Source organism: Camarhynchus parvulus, chromosome 27 (genome assembly GCF_901933205.1).
Source record: "Camarhynchus parvulus chromosome 27, STF_HiC, whole genome shotgun sequence".
Classification (NCBI taxonomy): domain Eukaryota; kingdom Metazoa; phylum Chordata; class Aves; order Passeriformes; family Thraupidae; genus Camarhynchus; species Camarhynchus parvulus.
Genome location: NC_044597.1, coordinates 945,179 through 962,394, shown reverse-complemented (window position 1 = coordinate 962,394; position 17,216 = coordinate 945,179). Strand labels below are relative to the sequence as shown.

General features: G+C 52.5%; 1 protein-coding gene across 1 annotated transcript in view; it reads right to left on the bottom strand.

Moving 5' to 3' along the window:
- SCN4A (sodium voltage-gated channel alpha subunit 4) overlaps nucleotides 1-16,340 on the bottom strand; it is a 38,917-nt gene extending 22,577 nt beyond the window's left edge. Inside the window, exons 1-12 of the mRNA XM_030966347.1 lie at nucleotides 16,077-16,340; nucleotides 14,662-14,780; nucleotides 13,633-13,722; nucleotides 12,107-12,235; nucleotides 11,937-12,028; nucleotides 9,694-10,020; nucleotides 8,043-8,106; nucleotides 6,776-6,917; nucleotides 5,770-5,982; nucleotides 3,481-3,636; nucleotides 3,165-3,288; nucleotides 1,836-2,074 (exon numbers count right to left, since the gene is read on the bottom strand). Of these exons, the coding sequence (XP_030822207.1) occupies nucleotides 1,836-2,074; nucleotides 3,165-3,288; nucleotides 3,481-3,636; nucleotides 5,770-5,982; nucleotides 6,776-6,917; nucleotides 8,043-8,106; nucleotides 9,694-10,020; nucleotides 11,937-12,028; nucleotides 12,107-12,235; nucleotides 13,633-13,722; nucleotides 14,662-14,780; nucleotides 16,077-16,340 (1,959 nt within the window). The remainder of the gene's footprint in view (nucleotides 1-1,835; nucleotides 2,075-3,164; nucleotides 3,289-3,480; nucleotides 3,637-5,769; nucleotides 5,983-6,775; nucleotides 6,918-8,042; nucleotides 8,107-9,693; nucleotides 10,021-11,936; nucleotides 12,029-12,106; nucleotides 12,236-13,632; nucleotides 13,723-14,661; nucleotides 14,781-16,076) is intronic.
- Nucleotides 16,341-17,216: the final 876 nt, after the last annotated feature.

Genomic DNA, 17,216 nt, shown 5'->3' with positions numbered 1-17,216 from the left:
GTCCCCAGCATGGCCACAAACATTCCCTGTCCTGCTCCAGTATCCCAGGGGATTGTCCCCACGTGTCCCCATCATGTCACCCCACAAACATCCCCTGTCCTACTCCAGTGTCCCAGGGGATTGTCCCCGCATGTCCTTTACATGGCCACAAACATCCCCTGTCCTGCCCCTCCCAGCTGGCCCTGCCCTGTCCCGCAAACCCTGCGGTGGGACAGGCAGCTCCCCCCGGGCACGGGAGGGGATGTGGGGCAGCCCAGGGGGTTTAGGGGCGTCTCCTCCGCCTGCTCCATCCCCGCCTGGCCCTTCCCCGGCAGATCAGCCCCGGGATCCGCTCCTGGCTCGGAGGAAGCCCTGGAGCCGCCCAAGCCCGGCCGTGCCTTGAGCCCCGGCCCATTAATCCCCTTGTATTTCCTGAGCGAAACCGGAGCCGGCCCCGCCCGCCGGGACAGACAGCGGCGTCTGTCACTCGGGGCTGCGCTCCAGAGCCCCGCAGGTGCTGCGGCAGCCCAGGAGATGGGAGCGCTCCCATCCTCAGGGCATTTCCACCCCTGCCAGGGCGCTCCGGGCTTGTCCCACCAGCTCCATCCAGCTCAGAGGCATTTGTCATAAACATATTTTATGAAAAATCCTTTTGCCAGGATCTTTTCTCCTGAGAAGCTGGGAAGCTTCAGCTTCAACTTCAGCTTCTCCATGTTTTACTACTTTAGAATGTGATTTTGAGCATTGTTTACCCAGCATGTGAAATTGTTTTTACTTGATGACCAATGACAGCCAGCTGTGTCAAGGCTGTGAGCAGTCACAAGATTTTATTATTCATTCCATTCTTTTATTTGCTAACTGTCTGATAAAATCCTTTCTTCTATTCTTTTAATATAGTTTTAGTACATAATTTTATTTTAATATAATATGTATCATAAAATAATAAATCATCCTTCTAAAACATAAAGTCAAGATTCTCATCTCTTCCCTCGTCCCGAGATGTGGTAGTGTTCACAGGGGTCCCAAGATGAGGGAAGAGATGAGGATCTGATTCCATGTTTCAGAAGGCTGATTTATTATTTTATGCTATATAATATATTAAAACTATACTAAAAGAATAGAAGAAAGGATTTCATCAGAAGGCTGGCTAAGAATAGGAAAAAAAAGAATGATAACAAAGGCTTGTGACTGACTGAGACAGTCTGGACAGCTGGACAGTGATTGGCCATTAATTAGAAACAACCACATGAGCCCAATCACAGATGCACTTGTTGTATTCCACAGCAGCAGATAACCATTGTTTACATTTTTTTCTTGAAGCTCTCAGCTTCTCAGGAGAAAAAATCCTAAGGAAAGGATTTTCCATAAAACATGTCTGTGACACTGAGACACCTACAAACACATCACCTTCAGTGACCCCGAGTGAAGAACCACCACAGACTTTTGCCACCAGCTCCAAGCAGGAGCAGCCACTAAATGCACCTATAAAATCAGGATAGCCGAGATTTGCAGTGATTCCACTGGACAAACCCCTGATTATTATAAATTTTAATGCTGATTGTTGCTTCCTGCTCAGTGGGGACAGTCTGGAACACCCTCTGCTCTGCCCCGTGGCCACCTAACATTTCTGTGGGGACACTGTGGTGTCACCCAGCGCTGTGGTGCAGAGGGTGGCTCAGGGCGCAGCAGGAGGGGAGCAGGGAATGATGGATCCAATCCCATCAGTGCCCTTGGGCCATCCCAGAGCCCAGCCCTGCTCAGGGAGGCTGTGGGCAGAGCCCCGGGATGTGTCACAAGCAGCAGGGAAGGATCTGCCTTTGGGGAGGGGGTTTGAAGGGGGAGATGGAGCTCCCTACCAGGTTCCCCACGCTCAGCACGTTCTCGAACTCCTCTGTCATGGGGTAGTGCTCCATGGCCATGAAGAGAGTGTTGAGCACGATGCAGATGGTGATGCCCAGGTCCACAAAGGGGTCCATCACCACCAGCTTGACAAACTCCTTCAGCTTCACCCAGGGACGGCAGCAATTCCAGACCAGGAATGTGTGGGCGAATTTGTACCACCAGGGAGGGCATTTCTGGTGAGCTTCTTCCAGCTCTGAGGGTGGGAAAGGAAAAGTGGGGGATGATCTTGTCCTCACCTGGGTGGGCAAGTGCTGACCCTCAGGAGAAGTTCTCCTGAGGCCCTGGTCCAGGTCTGGATGATCTATGATTTTAATATAATGGAATAGCCTGAGCTGGAAGAAACCCACAGGGATCATTGATCGAGCTCCAGACCCCCCAACAGTCCCACCCTGAGCATCCCTGGCAGTGCTGTCCAAACCCTCCTGGAACTCTGGGACCATTCCCTGGGGAGCCTGGGCAGTGCCAGCACCTCTGAGGGAAGAACCTTTCCCAATATCCATCCCAAATTCCCCTGGCATGGCTCGTTCCCTTATTCCCAGGGAGCAGAGATCAGAGCTGCCTCTTGAGATCTGACCTCAGGCTCCTCTTCTGCAGCTGAACAAACCAAGTGACCTCAGCCATTCCTCATGGGGCTCCTCCACATCCTTCATCATCTTCTTAGCCCTCCTTTGGACACTTTTAAAAAGCTTTAGATCTTCTAGATTTTTTTTTGTATTGTGGCACCCAAAAAATTCAGGGGCTAAAAGGAGGAGCCTTCCCATGCCTAGGCATGGAGATGATGTAGACCTGGCCCTCCAAACTGGAGAGGGATGGAAAGGCAGATCAGCCAGGGAACTGTGGATCCAATCCTGCTCCCTGCCCCTGGGCAGAATTTGAGGTGTCCCTGCCACCCTGAGATTGCCAGGACACCCAAGGGGGCTGCTCTGGGCTGACCAGGGGGTTTCTTGTCTGTTCTCGGGGGGACAGGGGACATGAACTGCTGAGTTCATGGTGCTTTTTGCTGAAGCTGACACTGCAGCTCCTGGGAAGCTGCTCAGCAGTTCCCAGTTGGGTCTGAAAACTCCTCTGACCAGCTGCAATCCCTTTAATTTGTGTGAGGTATTGGATTATTGCCTCCAGGCTTCATCCCAGTGAGCTGGGATGAAAAGTCTGGCTTGAGCATCACTGACCCCATATGGAGACCCCAGGGCTGGAGCCATCCCTTGTGTGGGGCTGGGAATTTGGGACAGCCACTGTCACCAACCCAGGCCCTCCAGCACTGACCCTCACCCAGCAGGACATACCTTCCACAGCGTTGGAGATGACACTGATGGCACTTCCCACCCTCTTCTCCAGCCCTGGCCCATCCTGGTTGCCCACAGTGAGGTGGTTGAGGTCTGGCTTCTCTGGCTCATGGGTGGAGTTGAACTGGGAGGAGAGGAGGGAGGGATGCAGTTATTCCATGCTCTGAAAGGCCAAGCAGGCAGAAAACAGGGAATGGTCTGAAGAGACCTCTGAATGCAAGGTGGGCACCCAAAAAAGGCTTGTAGGAGCCAACCCACGGTGAGGTGGGCACAAGCCTGGCCCCTCAGGGATGGCAGGGGCAGAGTTGGCACCTACATCAACCACGGTGTCGGATCTCTGCAGGGTGATCTTGGGCACCACCTGCCCGTTGCAGTCCTTGGCCTTGTCCTGGTCACTGTTGAGATCTGAGTCGTGCCCCTTCCCGGCCACGCTGCTGGGCAGGGAATTGCTGCTGGATGAGCGCTCCTGCAACTGCACAACCCTGTCACCCCTGTGCCTGCAGCCATGGGGACATCCCATGGTGGCTGGGGGCTCCAGGGGCTGGGAAAATTCCTTCCCTCCCTGGAAGTGGTGGATGGAGGAGGCTTGGAACAGCCTGGGCTAGTGGGAGGTGTCCCATGGCAGGGGGGACTGGATGAGCTTTCATGTCCCTTACAACCCAAGCTGTCCTGGATTTCCAAGCTTTTCCTTTTCCTTTTCCTTTTCCTTTTCCTTCCCCCCCCCCCTCCTCCTCCTCCTCCTTCTCCTTTCCTTTTCCCTTTTCCTTACAAAATGTTACCATACAACAAAAAACCAACCCCAAATACCAAACATACCCAATACAACAAACACCATTTTATAATCACCAAAACTACTGACCTCCCACTACACACCACCTCTATCCATTTCTGTTATCATAAATAAAAAAGAATTACAGTTTTACACAAAATTACACAAATTACAGTTTTCCCTTTCCTTTGCACCCCCTGCACTCAGCTCTCCACAGCTGAGTTAGGTCTGCTCAGGTTTGGTCAGGGAGAATAATTCCTGAGGATAAAACTGAGCAAACCTTGGTTCTTCAAGCAGGAAACTTTGCCCTTTGCAATGAATTCCCATCAATAATGAGGAAGCAAAATCCTCAAGGCTCTTGCTGAAATGTGAGCTCCAGGATTTTTGCACTTGCACTAAATGTTGTATTATCACATTTCCCTTGCAGGCAAAAAATTTTTTTTGGTCTTTTTTTGTCCTTTTTTTTTTCTTTTCAACAACACTACTAAAATTTGAAGTTTATTACACTCCCTTGTAGCATTGAAGATTCCCACAGCAGACTGGGAAATTTTGTGTTCTCACAGCACATTGCTGAAATCCAGGACATTTTCCACCTTTACTCATGGGATATTAAATAGTTCCAAGCCCCCATTTCTTGTAGGTGCTTTGCCCTCACTCTCAGCTTAATTCCCTCAGTCTTTTTGCTTTCTCTGTGTGATTCTAAAGGAAGGCATCCCTTAACAAAGCCTTTGGGCACTTCCCTGGTGGATTTGCTCAGGAAAGGGGCCTCAGCACCAGCCTGACCCTCGGGCAGGGCTGGCTCAGACCCTTCCTGCAAAGAGCAGCAGCCAGAGAGGAGCAGGCCACTTCCCAAGGGATGCTGTAGCTCTGCACAGATAAGAGAAGAGAGATAAGAGGTCTGGAGAGAGTCAAACATTGGTTTGTGCCTCTCTACACATGAGGGAGGTGATGACCTGCCAGACAAAGAAATTTTCTGGGATGTCTCCTGTGGATGTTGCTGACATGGACCAAAAGGATGGTTAGAGCTGGAAAATGGCTGGGCTGTAGCACCAGGGGCTCTTGGCTGTGTTTTTATAGGGATGTTATACTGAAAAACATTCCCAAGGATGGCAAAGGGGTGAAGGTAAAATCCTGGCACCACAATGGGACATCTCCTGTCCAGGTTGTGCTTTGGCCTAGCAGGGCTGGAACAGATGATCCTGGAGGTCCCTTCCCACCTGGTGTTCATTGGATCCCAGGGTGGTTTGGGTGGGAAAGGGACAGAAAGACCATCAGTTTCCAACCCTCCTGCAATGAGCACGGACACTTCCACCATTCCAGTTTCCTTGGCTGCCACAGGGGCACCAGGAGCTCATTGGTGAGAGTCAGGGTGTCCCAAGCCCTTGGTTGTGCCTCCAAAGCCCAGGGTTTGCTGACACACTGAGCTGAGCTGCCCCATCTTCCCTGAGTGCTCCTTTTTTGCCCTGGTGACACTGAGCTGGGCTCCTGACAGCCTTCCTGATGTGCTGCAGGAGATCCTCTGGAACTTCTGAGGCCTTTTATGTCCCTCACCACCTCCTCTCAAACATCCCTGCGCTGCTCCTTTCTGCTGCCTCCCAGTACACCCTGGGCTGGGATTTGGATGTGGAAATTTGATTTTTTCAGCCTTTTTTTGTCCCCACCCATGATAGTATCTCAGTTTTCTGATTCAGATGTGATGCCCAAAATAGTTACTCCATTTTTTCTCTACTTCCTATGGACCAGATGGAGTTTTTATTTGGATTTTACACCACGCTTGTTGCTACCTCCATTTCCTCTCCCTATCCACAAGACCTCTCATTTTGGCTTCCAACTCACCAGCCTTTCCTGCTCCTCTTGCTGCTTCTTCAGCTGCTCCATGAGCTGCTGGAATTCCTCCTCCTTCTGCTGCTCCTCCAGCATAGTGGCATCGTTCTGCTCAGCATAAGCCATGGCCACCACGGCCAGGATGAGGTTGATGAGGTAGAAGGAGCCCAGGAAGATGACCACCACGAAGAAGATCATGTAGGTTTTCCCTGCTGCCCGCAGTGTCTGTGGGAAGAGGTGGCAGAGATGTCACCATGTCACTTTGGTGGCGCTCCCAAGAGAAGGTGCTGCCCCTCCTAGTTGTGGTAGGAAGGGAAATATTTTGCTCTTGTCTTCTCCAAGGGTTGGTCATTGCCCAATGGACCTTCCTGCAGGCTCTGGCACTGGGCTGACTGGAGGGAGGCAGAGAGAAGCCTTGGTTCCCAAGGTTCCTGAGGGCTGGGAGTGATGGAGGTGGGGCCAATATTCCATCACTGACTCGCTTTGCTCAGCCCTCACCTTCTCAGGGCTCACCTTCAGGACAGCATGGTCCTTTTCTGACTCTGATCATCTGGGCAAACCTTCCCACAGGACAGGGGGAGCCACAGGTGTGGGATCCCTTTACCTGGCCAGCCTCTGGAGCTGGGGTCAGCTGGGTTTTGTGGTGTCTCCCTAGAGGAAAACTCAAGGAGGGGACAAGTGACCTGGCTTCTCCTCCTTCTCCTGTCCCGCAGCATGAGCCAGAGGTGCTCTGGACAATCTTATAAATCCCTGATTTCCATGCTAGAGCTGGCAGCACCCTGGGAAATACACTGCACTGAAATGCAGTGTCTTCCATGTTAGGGCAGCCGTAAATGGGACCATCCCCACCCCCGCTGATCCTGGCTGGGTCCACAAACCTCAGAAGGACCCACAAGGTTCCAGTCAGTGACTTTTCACCTCAGAAGGACCCACGAGGTTCCAGTCAGTGACTTTTCACCTCAGGGGCAGCACAGAGACAAGAGGAAGGCTGGCACAGGGGTGGAGGGGCGGTGCCTACCAGCTGGAAGAGGTTCTCCCAGAAGTCCTGGGTCATGAGGCGGAACAGGGCCAGGAAGGCCCAGCTGAAGGTGTCGTAGCTGGTGTAGCCATAGTTGGGGTTCCTCCCGGCCTTCATGCACGTGTAGCCCTCGGGGCACTTCCTGCCAGGGGGGCAGCAGGGGTGAGACCCTGGCAGGGCCCCACAGCCAAACCCATCCCTGAGGGAGGGGGTGCAGGGGGACCCTCCCCTCAAACCCATCCCTGAGGGAGGGGGTGCAGGGGGACCCTCCCCTCAAACCCATCCCTGAGGGAGGGGGCGCAGGGGGACCCTCCCCTCAAACCCATCCCTGAGGGAGGGGGCGCAGGGGGACCCTCCCCTCAAACCCATCCCTGAGGGAGGGGGCGCAGGGGGACCCTCCCCTCAAACCCATCCCTGAGGGAGGGGGCGCAGGGGGACCCTCCCCTCAAACCCATCCCTGAGGGAGGGGGCGCAGGGGGACCCTCCCCTCCAGGATGGGACAGGTCGGACACCTGGACTGGCAGCACCTGCCCCTGTGTGAGAGCTGACACCCCCCAAAGCTGACACAGGCAGGGGGCTCAGACTGAAACCCCTCAAGCTGTAAGTATACGTATTTATTTAAAGTGGGAAAACACATTTTGCTTGGGATTGGGTTGTACACTGAGGTATTTAAGGGTTGGGGATTTCTTTGGGAGAGGTGTTTTGTTGGGGATTTCTTTCTTTCTTTCTTTCTTTCTTTCTTTCTTTCTTTCTTTCTTTCTTTCTTTCTTTCTTTCTTTCTTTCTTTCTTTCTTTCTTTCTTTCTTTCTTTTCTTTTCTTTTCTTTTCTTTTCTTTTCTTTTCTTTTCTTTTCTTTCTTTTCTTTCTTTCTTTCTTTCTTATAATAAAATTAGTTTCCCCGTCACACACAAAAAAATTGATTACAGTGAATTAAGGCAAAAAATTAATGAAAATACCTTAATCTCCTCCCGTTACTACTAATAGATACGTACTATTTCATTTTAAATAATATAAATTTGGGGTGCCTGAACTGTTTCCAGCTGAAGCTGACACAGTTGTGATGCCCAGACTGGTCCCCTCGAGCTGGTACCATTGGGGTGATCCAGCTGATACCCTCAGGGTGCTCCCCAAGCTGCCCCACTGGGGTTCCTGGACTGTTCCCCTGCAGAGCCACATTTCCAGCCCCATCCCAAGCCCCAGGGGTCCCATGAGCTGTGCCAGCTCCCTGTGCCCTCCCAGGGGTGCAGAGGGAGGGGGTCTCACCCACCCAGCGTCGCTGCTGTTCCCACAGAGCAGGGCATCCAGGGCTCCCTCCAGGAAGTAGTAATTGGCTTTGCAGGTGGGGAAAGAATAAGGAATAAAAATTAATGAAGAAATAAATAAATAAATAAGCACAAACATTGATTTCAAAGTCTTGGGTGCAACTTGCTGTCAGGGAAATTCCTTGAATCCCAGTCAGGCACGTGGTTATCTACTCTCTGTTGACTTTGTTGTATGTCTTGGCTCTGTCTCAGGGAGCTCCTGGGATTGTTTCATCAACCCAACCAGGTCCCTCCCAAGCCTGGAAATCCCTCTGGATCTGGCCAGGGCCTGGCCACCTGGAGAATGGGTCAACACGAGGTCCAAGGATCAGGGCTGGGCTGTTTTCCTGGGAAACTGGGGCATTGGCAGGAAGCACCAAGCACGGGGCATGGCAGGAGTCCCAGGAAAACCTGGGGAAATGCTCCTGCTCCATGGCTGCAGCTCCTCCTGCTGCTCCCATGGCTGGTGGGGACCCCAGGGGTCCTTACAGCTCTTCCTGAGGGCTCCAGAGGAGCTGCCAAGCAGTGCCACCACAGTGACCTGCCAGGGACACAGGAGCACCTGCAGACACCCACACCTGGATGAGGCAGAGGGCAGCTGGATCCAGTCCTGGACATCACCTAGCACAGCCCTCCCAGGATTCTGGGCCTTCCTGGGTCCTCCCTGGCCCTGCCTGCCTTCTTGCCATGGGGTTTATCTTTATCCTGTGGGGGCTCAGGGAGGAAATATCCTGTTTGTGCAATTCCAGGGGTTTGGGCTGGTCCCAGCAGCTGCTCTGCTGCACTCGTGGCCTCGGGCAGCTCCTCTTTGCTTGGAGCTCATCATGGATGGAAGATCCAAGATCCTATGGATGGAACTTGTTCCCTACCAAAACCTGCCTGTAATGAATGCTGGAGCTGATTGTTGGGCCAAGCAGCTCAGCTGAGACCCAGCCCGGCCTTCTGAACTCTGCTGAGTGTCCTGAATGAGATGTGGGGCATATCTGTGGGGCACCCTGCAGCTCTACCAGGCAGATTTGCTAGTTTTTTACATTCTTGTGGAGTTTAAAAACTCAAAACTAAAGAACAAACAAAAAACCCACCAAACTTTGGGCAAAATTTTCAAAGAAGGGGTAAGAAAAGAGAAGAGTAGACCTTCCTGGGGAGCTGTGCTGGTCCTACCTCTCCCTCCCTCCCCTCCTGTGGCTTTTGTGGTGTTGCATAAAGGGTTCATTGGGCACTGTGGAAGGATCCAGATAGTGAAAAGTGGCTTCAAAATGTCATTCCTGCATCTTTTCCTCTGGTTTTCCAGAGGAGCAGGTGGAACCCAAAGGGGTTGGTCTCTCTGCTGTAACCCCCCTGATGCCACATTGGCCCTGACCAGCAAGTGAGAGAGGTGGAGACTCTGGTCCATCCCAACCTTCCTGCTGTAAAACCTTCCTGGAAGAGCTCAGCTTGCCCAAGTGGACCTCACTGTCCCTGTCCAGGGGGATTTGATCCCATCTGTCCCTTCGGTGAGGGCGCACAGCCTGGGCAGGAAGGTCCCTGTGAGCAAACCTTGGCGTGGCCAGGAGGAGCAGGAAACTGAGGAGCAAACCAGGGTGGAGGTCAGAGGAGAAAGGGCTGCAGGAGCTTTACCTTCATCACTGATGTAGGCCTCAAAGTCAAAGGTGCTCCCGGTGAAGTTCCCGGTGAAATTCCCAGTGAAGTTCCCGGTGAAGTTCCCGGTGAAATCATCCATGAAGTCGTAGAAGGTGGAGTTGGCCAAGGTGTCGTTGTCCAGCCCCAGATCCTGCAGGAAGGTGCTGTTGGGGGGAGGCCAGCGCACACACTTCTGCCGCAGGTTGCCCATGAAGAGCTGGAGGCCGATGAGGGCGAAGACGCTCAGGCAGAAAACCGTGAGGATCATCACGTCCGAGAGCTTCTTCACCGACTGGATCAGGGCCCCCACGATGGTCTTCAGCCCTGGGGGAGGCACCAACACTGAGCTGGCTGCTCCTTGGTTACTTGTGGTGTCCCCAAAAGGTGCTGGCTGTCACTCCTGAGTGAGCCCCAGCTCTGTGCTCACATCACAGCCCAGCTCTGTCCCCACACATGGCTGTCACCCTTGGGTTGGTGCTGGTGACTTCCCCATCCCACCCTTGGGATAGCCAAACCAAAGCCCACCCCAGCCTGGCAGCCATCAATTCCTTTGTATTTTCTTTTTTTTCCCTAAATCTGGCATTTTTTTGTACCAAGCCAGTGGAGTGAAGCATTTCAGAGTGGGACTTAGAGAAGCTCTTTGCTGGCCCAGCTGTTTGATGCTGTGCACCTCTCCCAGCTCCAGAAAAGCCTCCGTGGCCTAACTGCTGTCCCTGGGTGTGACAGACATCTTTTATGAAAAATCCTTTCCTTAGGATTTTTCCTCCTGAGAAGCTGAGAGGCCTCAGGAACAAAATGTAAACAATGATTATCTGCTGCTGTGGAATGCAACAGGTGCATCTGTGATTGGTCTCATGTGGTTGTTTCTAATTAATGGCCAACCACAATCAGTTGGCTTGGACTCTCTGTATGAGACACAAGCTTTTGTTATCATTTCTTCCTATTCTATTCTTAGCTAGCCTTCTGATGAAATCCTTTCTTCTATTCTTTTAGTATAGTTTTAGTATAATATATATCATAAAATAATAAATCAAGCCTTCTGAAACATGGAGTCAGATCCTTGTCTCTTCCCTCATCCTTGGACCCCTGTGAACACGGTCACACCTGGGGGGTTGGGAGCCCTGCCAGACCCCTCATCCTGATCCCTTCAAACTGGCAAATCCCTGGTGTGCCCCAGTGAAGGTGACAAAGTGACACCTGCACTGGATTAACTCATCTCTCCCCACAACATCACTGATCCCTCCTCAGGGAGGCTCATCCACAGATCCTCAGTGGGGTCTTTCCATGGAGGATGGGGTTCCTGTCAGCCAAGGTCTACATGGATGATGGGCAGTGCTGGGAAATCCCAATGTTCATCTTTAGAACTTCTCTGAGCCCAGAGCTTTCTCACATGGAGAAATTCTCCAAGGAAATGACTTTTAGCCCTGCCCTCCTGCCAGGTCATCACTCCCCAAACTATTTAAGTAAAATCCTGTTCTCCAAGGGCCTGACCAAGGTCAGATGTTCCAAACCAGCTTATTTTTGCCACTGCTATTTCTGCAGAGCCCTTGGGGATGTCATTCCAGAAAGAAGCAGCAGTTTACATTTTGCTCAATGCAATTTTTAGCCTGTTTGATGAAGGAAAAAAACATTCAAATGTGAACCCTCATGATCTGGAGCCTGTAGGGACACCACAAGGATTTATTCACCAGAAGGAATTTTCATTTTCAGTTCAATCTCACACTTCAGATTTCTGTGCTTGTACCAGGTGTTGAAAGCACAGTGTTGAAATGGTATCAAATTTGGAAATCAGCAATCAGAGGGATTTGATAAGGTGCTCCTCACATGAGTCTGGATGTTTTGGATGATGTTAAACCAATACCTATTAAATACCTCAGCCTCAGCACCAGACAGCCAACAATGGACACAAAACTGAGTCAATAGCTTAAAAAATGGAGAGATTTGGTTTATCAAACCTATAAATCCACTGGGATTCCCTTAATCCATCTCCAAGGAACCTTAAAAACATCACATCTGCCTCTTCAGGGGCTGCCAAACAACCTGATGAGTGCAGCTGATTTCAAGATGTAAAATCAGCAGGACCTGGCCCAAAAGCTGAATTTACATGGAATATTTATGGACTACCTCATTTCCTCTGTTTTCTCTTGGAGCTGCCCAAAGAAGCAGGAATTGCTGGGAACGGTGGGAATACCTGAGCTCAGGGGAAGGCACAGAGGCCAGGCCCCTCCTCTAAGTCCCACCTGGTATCACCGTGATGGTTTTCAAGGCACGGAGGACACGGAAGGTCCTGAGAGCAGAGATGTTCCCCAGGTCCACGAACTCGGTGATGTAGCTGTGGGACAGGAGAGGGAGGAGCTGCAGGGGCTCTGCCCAGAGCAATCCTCGCTCCTCCCCATCCCACAGGACTCACGCCATGGAGATGACCATGAAGTCCAGCCAGTTCCACGGGTCACGCAGGAATGTGAAGTCATCGATGCAGAAGCCTCTGGACAGGATCTTGATGAGAGACTCGAAGGTGTAGATCCCAGTGAAGGCGTATCTGAAACAGGACTGGTCACCTGGGACACACTTGCGCAGGTCCAAGGTTTGCCCACCCGTCCCAGGGGGAATGTCTTGAGGAGCTGGCTCTGGGGCCTGATGGGTTTTTGGGGTGCTTCAGCACTGGGAGAGGTTTTCTCCTCTGTTGCGTTGTGATTTCATGATTTACCTCAGAACCTTGGGTCCCTCCCCTGATAATTCCCTCCCAGGTGCGTCAATCCCCTCTCCTTTCCCCTCCCAGCACTGTCTATCAGTCCTGGCATTCCAGAAGGGCATCCAGTGATTGGCAGATTCAAAGGATGCCCTCTACCCCTGGGGGGCATTGGGCAATCCAGGTGTCCTTTGTCCCTTTGTCCCTCCCCTCCTGTCCCTGGTTGGTGGCTCCCTACCCCTTCCCTGCCCCTCTCCTGGGGTTAAAGGAGCAGCAACCACGGGCTCAGGGAGTTCTGTTGGAGCTGGTGCTGCATTCAGAGGCCTGTGGGCCAGAATAAAGCTCTGGATCCAAACCCTCATCAGAACCGACTCCTTTCCTTCACCATGGCCTTAAAGCTTCTCTGCCAGAGGGAAACCTGAGGAGCAGCCCCTGTTATGGGGGGAAGCTCCATCCCAGCACCACCAGAGCTCCTGCAGGCCTGGACTTGTCCCCACGGGCCCAGCTGCAGCACCCAGCCAGCCCAAAGTGTCTGTGGGGTGAAACACCACACACCAGCCAGCCAAAAGTGTCTGTGGGGTGAAACACCACACACCCAGCCAGCCCAAAGTGTCTGTGGGGTGAAACACCACACATCCAGCCAGCCCAAAGTGTCTGTGGGGTGAAACACCACAGTTGCTGGTATTTGGTTCAGCAGCAGGGCCAGACAAGCCAAGGCACGTCCCGTCTGGCTATATTGCTAAATTCCAATACTCCTCACCTTGTGAGGTGGGCTAGGACATCTTGAAGTACCAACCCCTCTGGTGACCATTCTGCATCACCTCTGTCCCTGCTGATGTCCCACCACCCCCATGTTCCCTGCTGAGGCCTGACCGTGCAGAACCACAGCAGAAAATGCTGGATTTCCCTTCTCCCCTGGGTTGTCCATGGTCCTTGGACAGGTGGATCAGCTCAGCCTCTCCAGACTGACAGTGCTGACCCAGCCCAGCCTAACCTGCTCTTCAGAGCTCTCCAGACATGGGAACCCCACCAGAATTTGGGCAGCTCTGAAACATTCTCACTCTTCAATGCCCTATGGAGAGTGTGGATGTCCCTTCTGAGGGCCACCAGCACCTCCCAGTGACACCTCCCCTGTGCTGAAAGGTGCCTGGATCCCCACTCCCTTCTCTCAGCCTTGGTCTTGTCCCCCCTGAGGGACATTGCCAGGCTGGGCTGTCCCTGTGGCCAGGGGAGGTCTCAGCACTCACTCCACGTTCTTGGACCACGCCGGGGGGTTGCTCATCGTCATAAACACGCAGTTGGTTAAAATGGTGATCATGATGAACATGCTGAATAATTTAAAACCTGGTCAAGGACAAATGCTCTGGATGGTGCCTGGATCCCCCCTCCCCATGGTCAGGAAGCCAAGAGTCCCTGTTCCTGTTGTCCTGGCTGCCGCCTTGGTCCCTCACCCTGCCCTGCTCCTCCTGCTGCTCTCCTGCCTCACTTTCCTGTGCTCACACTTCCCTCTTTTCCTCTTTGCTTCCATGCATGGTCCCAGCCCCTTTCCTTCCTTTCTGCTCTTTTCCTTCCTTCCCAGCTCTGTGGTGCTGGCCCTTCCTCCCTTTCTGTCCCCTGTGCTCCTTCCTCTCCATCACCTTTGGATACAGCTTTCCCTTCTTTTCATAGTCTCTCCAGACCTCAAAAACCTTTATCTCTTTCTAGAAAGCTCTAACTCTTAGGCTTAGCCCCCTCTGCCTATTTTCCTCTTCCCTCATGGCCATGATTCCCCACTTCCTCCAGAGCTCTGCTGGGATCACTTCCACCCACCCTGCAATGCCCGTCGTGCTCTTGGGCTCCTTTCCTGCCTTTCCCTCTCTGTCCTGGTTGCTCTGCTTCCCTCTCCCAAAGCCTCCTTGGAGCTCCCCTGCTCACCCCCTTCCCAGTGGGACCCGATCTGACCCATGAACATTTCCCTTCCTTTCCAAGTCTCCCCAGACCTCAAAACCCTTCATCCTCTCCCTAGGAAGCTTCACCCCTTGGGCTTCTTCCCTTCTCCATCCAAACTGATTCCACTCCAGCCAGAACAAGGTTTTGGTGCCTCCAAAGTGACCATCAAGGACCTGCTCCTTGGAGTAAAGCTCAGGGCAGCAGGTCCTGCCTGTGCTGGGGGCCCAGGAGGTTTCCACACCATCCCACCATCAACCCCTTCTCTTGCTCCTCTCCTGAGGCTGTTTGGGCTCCGAACACTGGGGTTTGAGCTGGCCATGGAGCAGCACCCCAGAGACCAAGGATATGAATGGATGAGGACTTTGATGGCTCCTCTGCGGATGGGGTTGAAGGGCCCCAGCATGTAGAGGGCAGGGGTGGCTGAGAAGCGGAAGATGGACTTGCCCTTGTTGAGGACTATGAACGTCTGTGGAGAAAAGAGGGGAGGAGGGGTTAGTCCTTCTACACCCCCCAAACACCAGGGACCAAGGGCTGCCCTTGCAGGGGAGATTTCTCTGTGTGTTTGGAGCTCCAAAACCTTGGAGATGCTCTCTGCTTTGGGAGAGAAGCAACCACAGCAGTCTGGGCTAGTGGATTGTGGAAATCCAGGGCACTGGGAATATTTCCCTGTCTGCTCTGGGGTGCCCTGACCCCTAGGGGAGCGCTGACTTTGACCCTCATTCAAGGAGAAAGTTTCCCAGACTTCAAGATAGACTGGAATCCACAAAAGTGTGAAATGGATTATAGAGAGCAGTGTAGGTGTATCACTTGGTGAGAAATTGAGGTTTTGGGATTTTTAGTATGTTGTGGATGGAAGCAAGATGGAGGGCACAGGGTGTCCTCCTGGATTTCTTTTTCATGCTTCTTCTTCATGGGTTTGGGTGGCATTTTGTAATTGGGCAGAAAAGTCCGCATTGGGATCAGATATTGGGTTAAAAGCGAAAATAATCCAGGTGTCAGTTCTTAATTGGGTAGTTTAGTCTTAAAAGACCTTGTAACAGGAGATTGTTGGCCATTTTGTGCCTTGCTGCAGAACTCACAGCAGTGAGACTGTTTTACTGATAGGAAATAATAAACACCTGAGTCTGAACATGAATTACTGTCTCAAGTGCCTTCAATCCTGACTCAGAGAAACCGAGAGTGGATCACTAGGATGGGCTCAGGTAAGGACAGGAGGTCCCTCCTTGGGTCTTTTACTCGGGACTTACCCCTAAGGCCAAGCCTATGAGACAGAGTAGAAATTCTCCAGAGTAGAAATCCATTTTGATTTAGGTGAAATGTACATCTGTGAGTCTGTGGTTAGAAAACATAGCTATGTAGCCTGACTGCAAAGCCTAAGCTCAAAGAAACTAATTCAATGAAAGACAGAGATAAAGGAGGAGAGACAAAGAGGGATAAAAAGAGACAAAGAGTCTGATGTGAGAGCAGCTCAACCTGACCTAGGAATTTTTTCTGATAAAGAAGAACTAGCGGCAAATGTCACGCGAAATTCGTAAAAATGAATATGTATAAACTATTGTGAAATTGTATGCATATGGATTTGAGAAGAAGATAAAAAGGGACCTGAAGTTCCCAGAGGTACGCATGTCTTTTAAGGAGAGTAAGCTCCACGTGCATCCAGCGCTGAAATAATAAACATACCGGCTTTACAACTTTCACAAAGTTGTGGAGTTTTTAGCTATCTCTGCAAAACACCTACCACGGGCAAAGCTCCATGCCTCACCTTCTTGTCCTTGTAGAAAGGGTCCAGGTCCTCCAGGGGGGTCCCGATGAGCTCCAGGGGTGGGTCACCATAGATGAGGGGCAAGTTCTTGCCAGCTTCCAGGTCACTGCTGGGCTTGAGCTCCTCTTCCTCGGGCATCTCCACCTGCTGCCTCTTTATGCGGAGCGCCTCGGCCTCGGCCATGCGCTGCTCGATGGCGGCCAGCGAGGCGGGCGTGAAGGGGCGCAGGTTCTCGGGGCCCGGGATGTGCGGCAGGCCGGCCATGCTCGCATTCTGCTCCCGGGCCCGCCGCGCCCGGCCTGCGGGGACAAGGGGCTGCAGCACACTGGGGATGCCTTAGGAGGGGTGTTTGGGGTTTGGGAACACCACCTGGGGACATCTTGGGGGGTTTGGGGGGCATCTCGGGGGTGTTTGGGGTTTAGGAACACCACCTGGGGACATCTTGGGGGCCCTTGGTGGCATCTCATCTCCTGTTTGGTGGCAGGATCTCAGCAAGGTTTTAGGAAGACCACCTGGGGACATTTTGGGGGCCTTTGGAGGAGTCTCAGGAGTGTTTGGGGTTTAGGAACACCACCTGGGGACATCTCGGGGAGGTTTAGGGTTTAGGAACACCAGCTGGGGGGATCTCGGTGGTGTTTGGGGGCATCTCAGGGGGTGGTGTTTGGGAACAGCAGCTGGGGGCATCTCAGGGGGGTTTGGGGTTTAGGAACACCACTTGGGGACATCTCAGGGGGTGTTTGGTGGCATCTCAGGGGTGTTTGGGGTTTTAGGAACACCAGCTGGGGACATCTCAGGGGCAGTTGGTGGCAGGATCTCAGCGGGGTTTTAGCAAATGCATTTATGGCAGAAATGTTGACCTTGCAGGGAAGGTTATTGTGCATGGATCACGGAGCACTCCGGGTGGTCCTGCTCCTCCCAGACCCCCAATCCCATCTGGAGCTGGGAAGCCTCAGGCTGGAGGAGGCCCAGGGGGACCTTCTGGTCCTCCACACTTCCCTGACAGGAGGGTGCTGCCAGGAGCAGTGACAGGACAAGGGGACAAAACCTTAAGCTGCACCAGGGAAAGTTTCTGCTGGACATCAGGAGAAATGTTTTCCCAGAAAGATGGGGCATGGGAAGAGGCTGCCTGGGGGGTGGTGG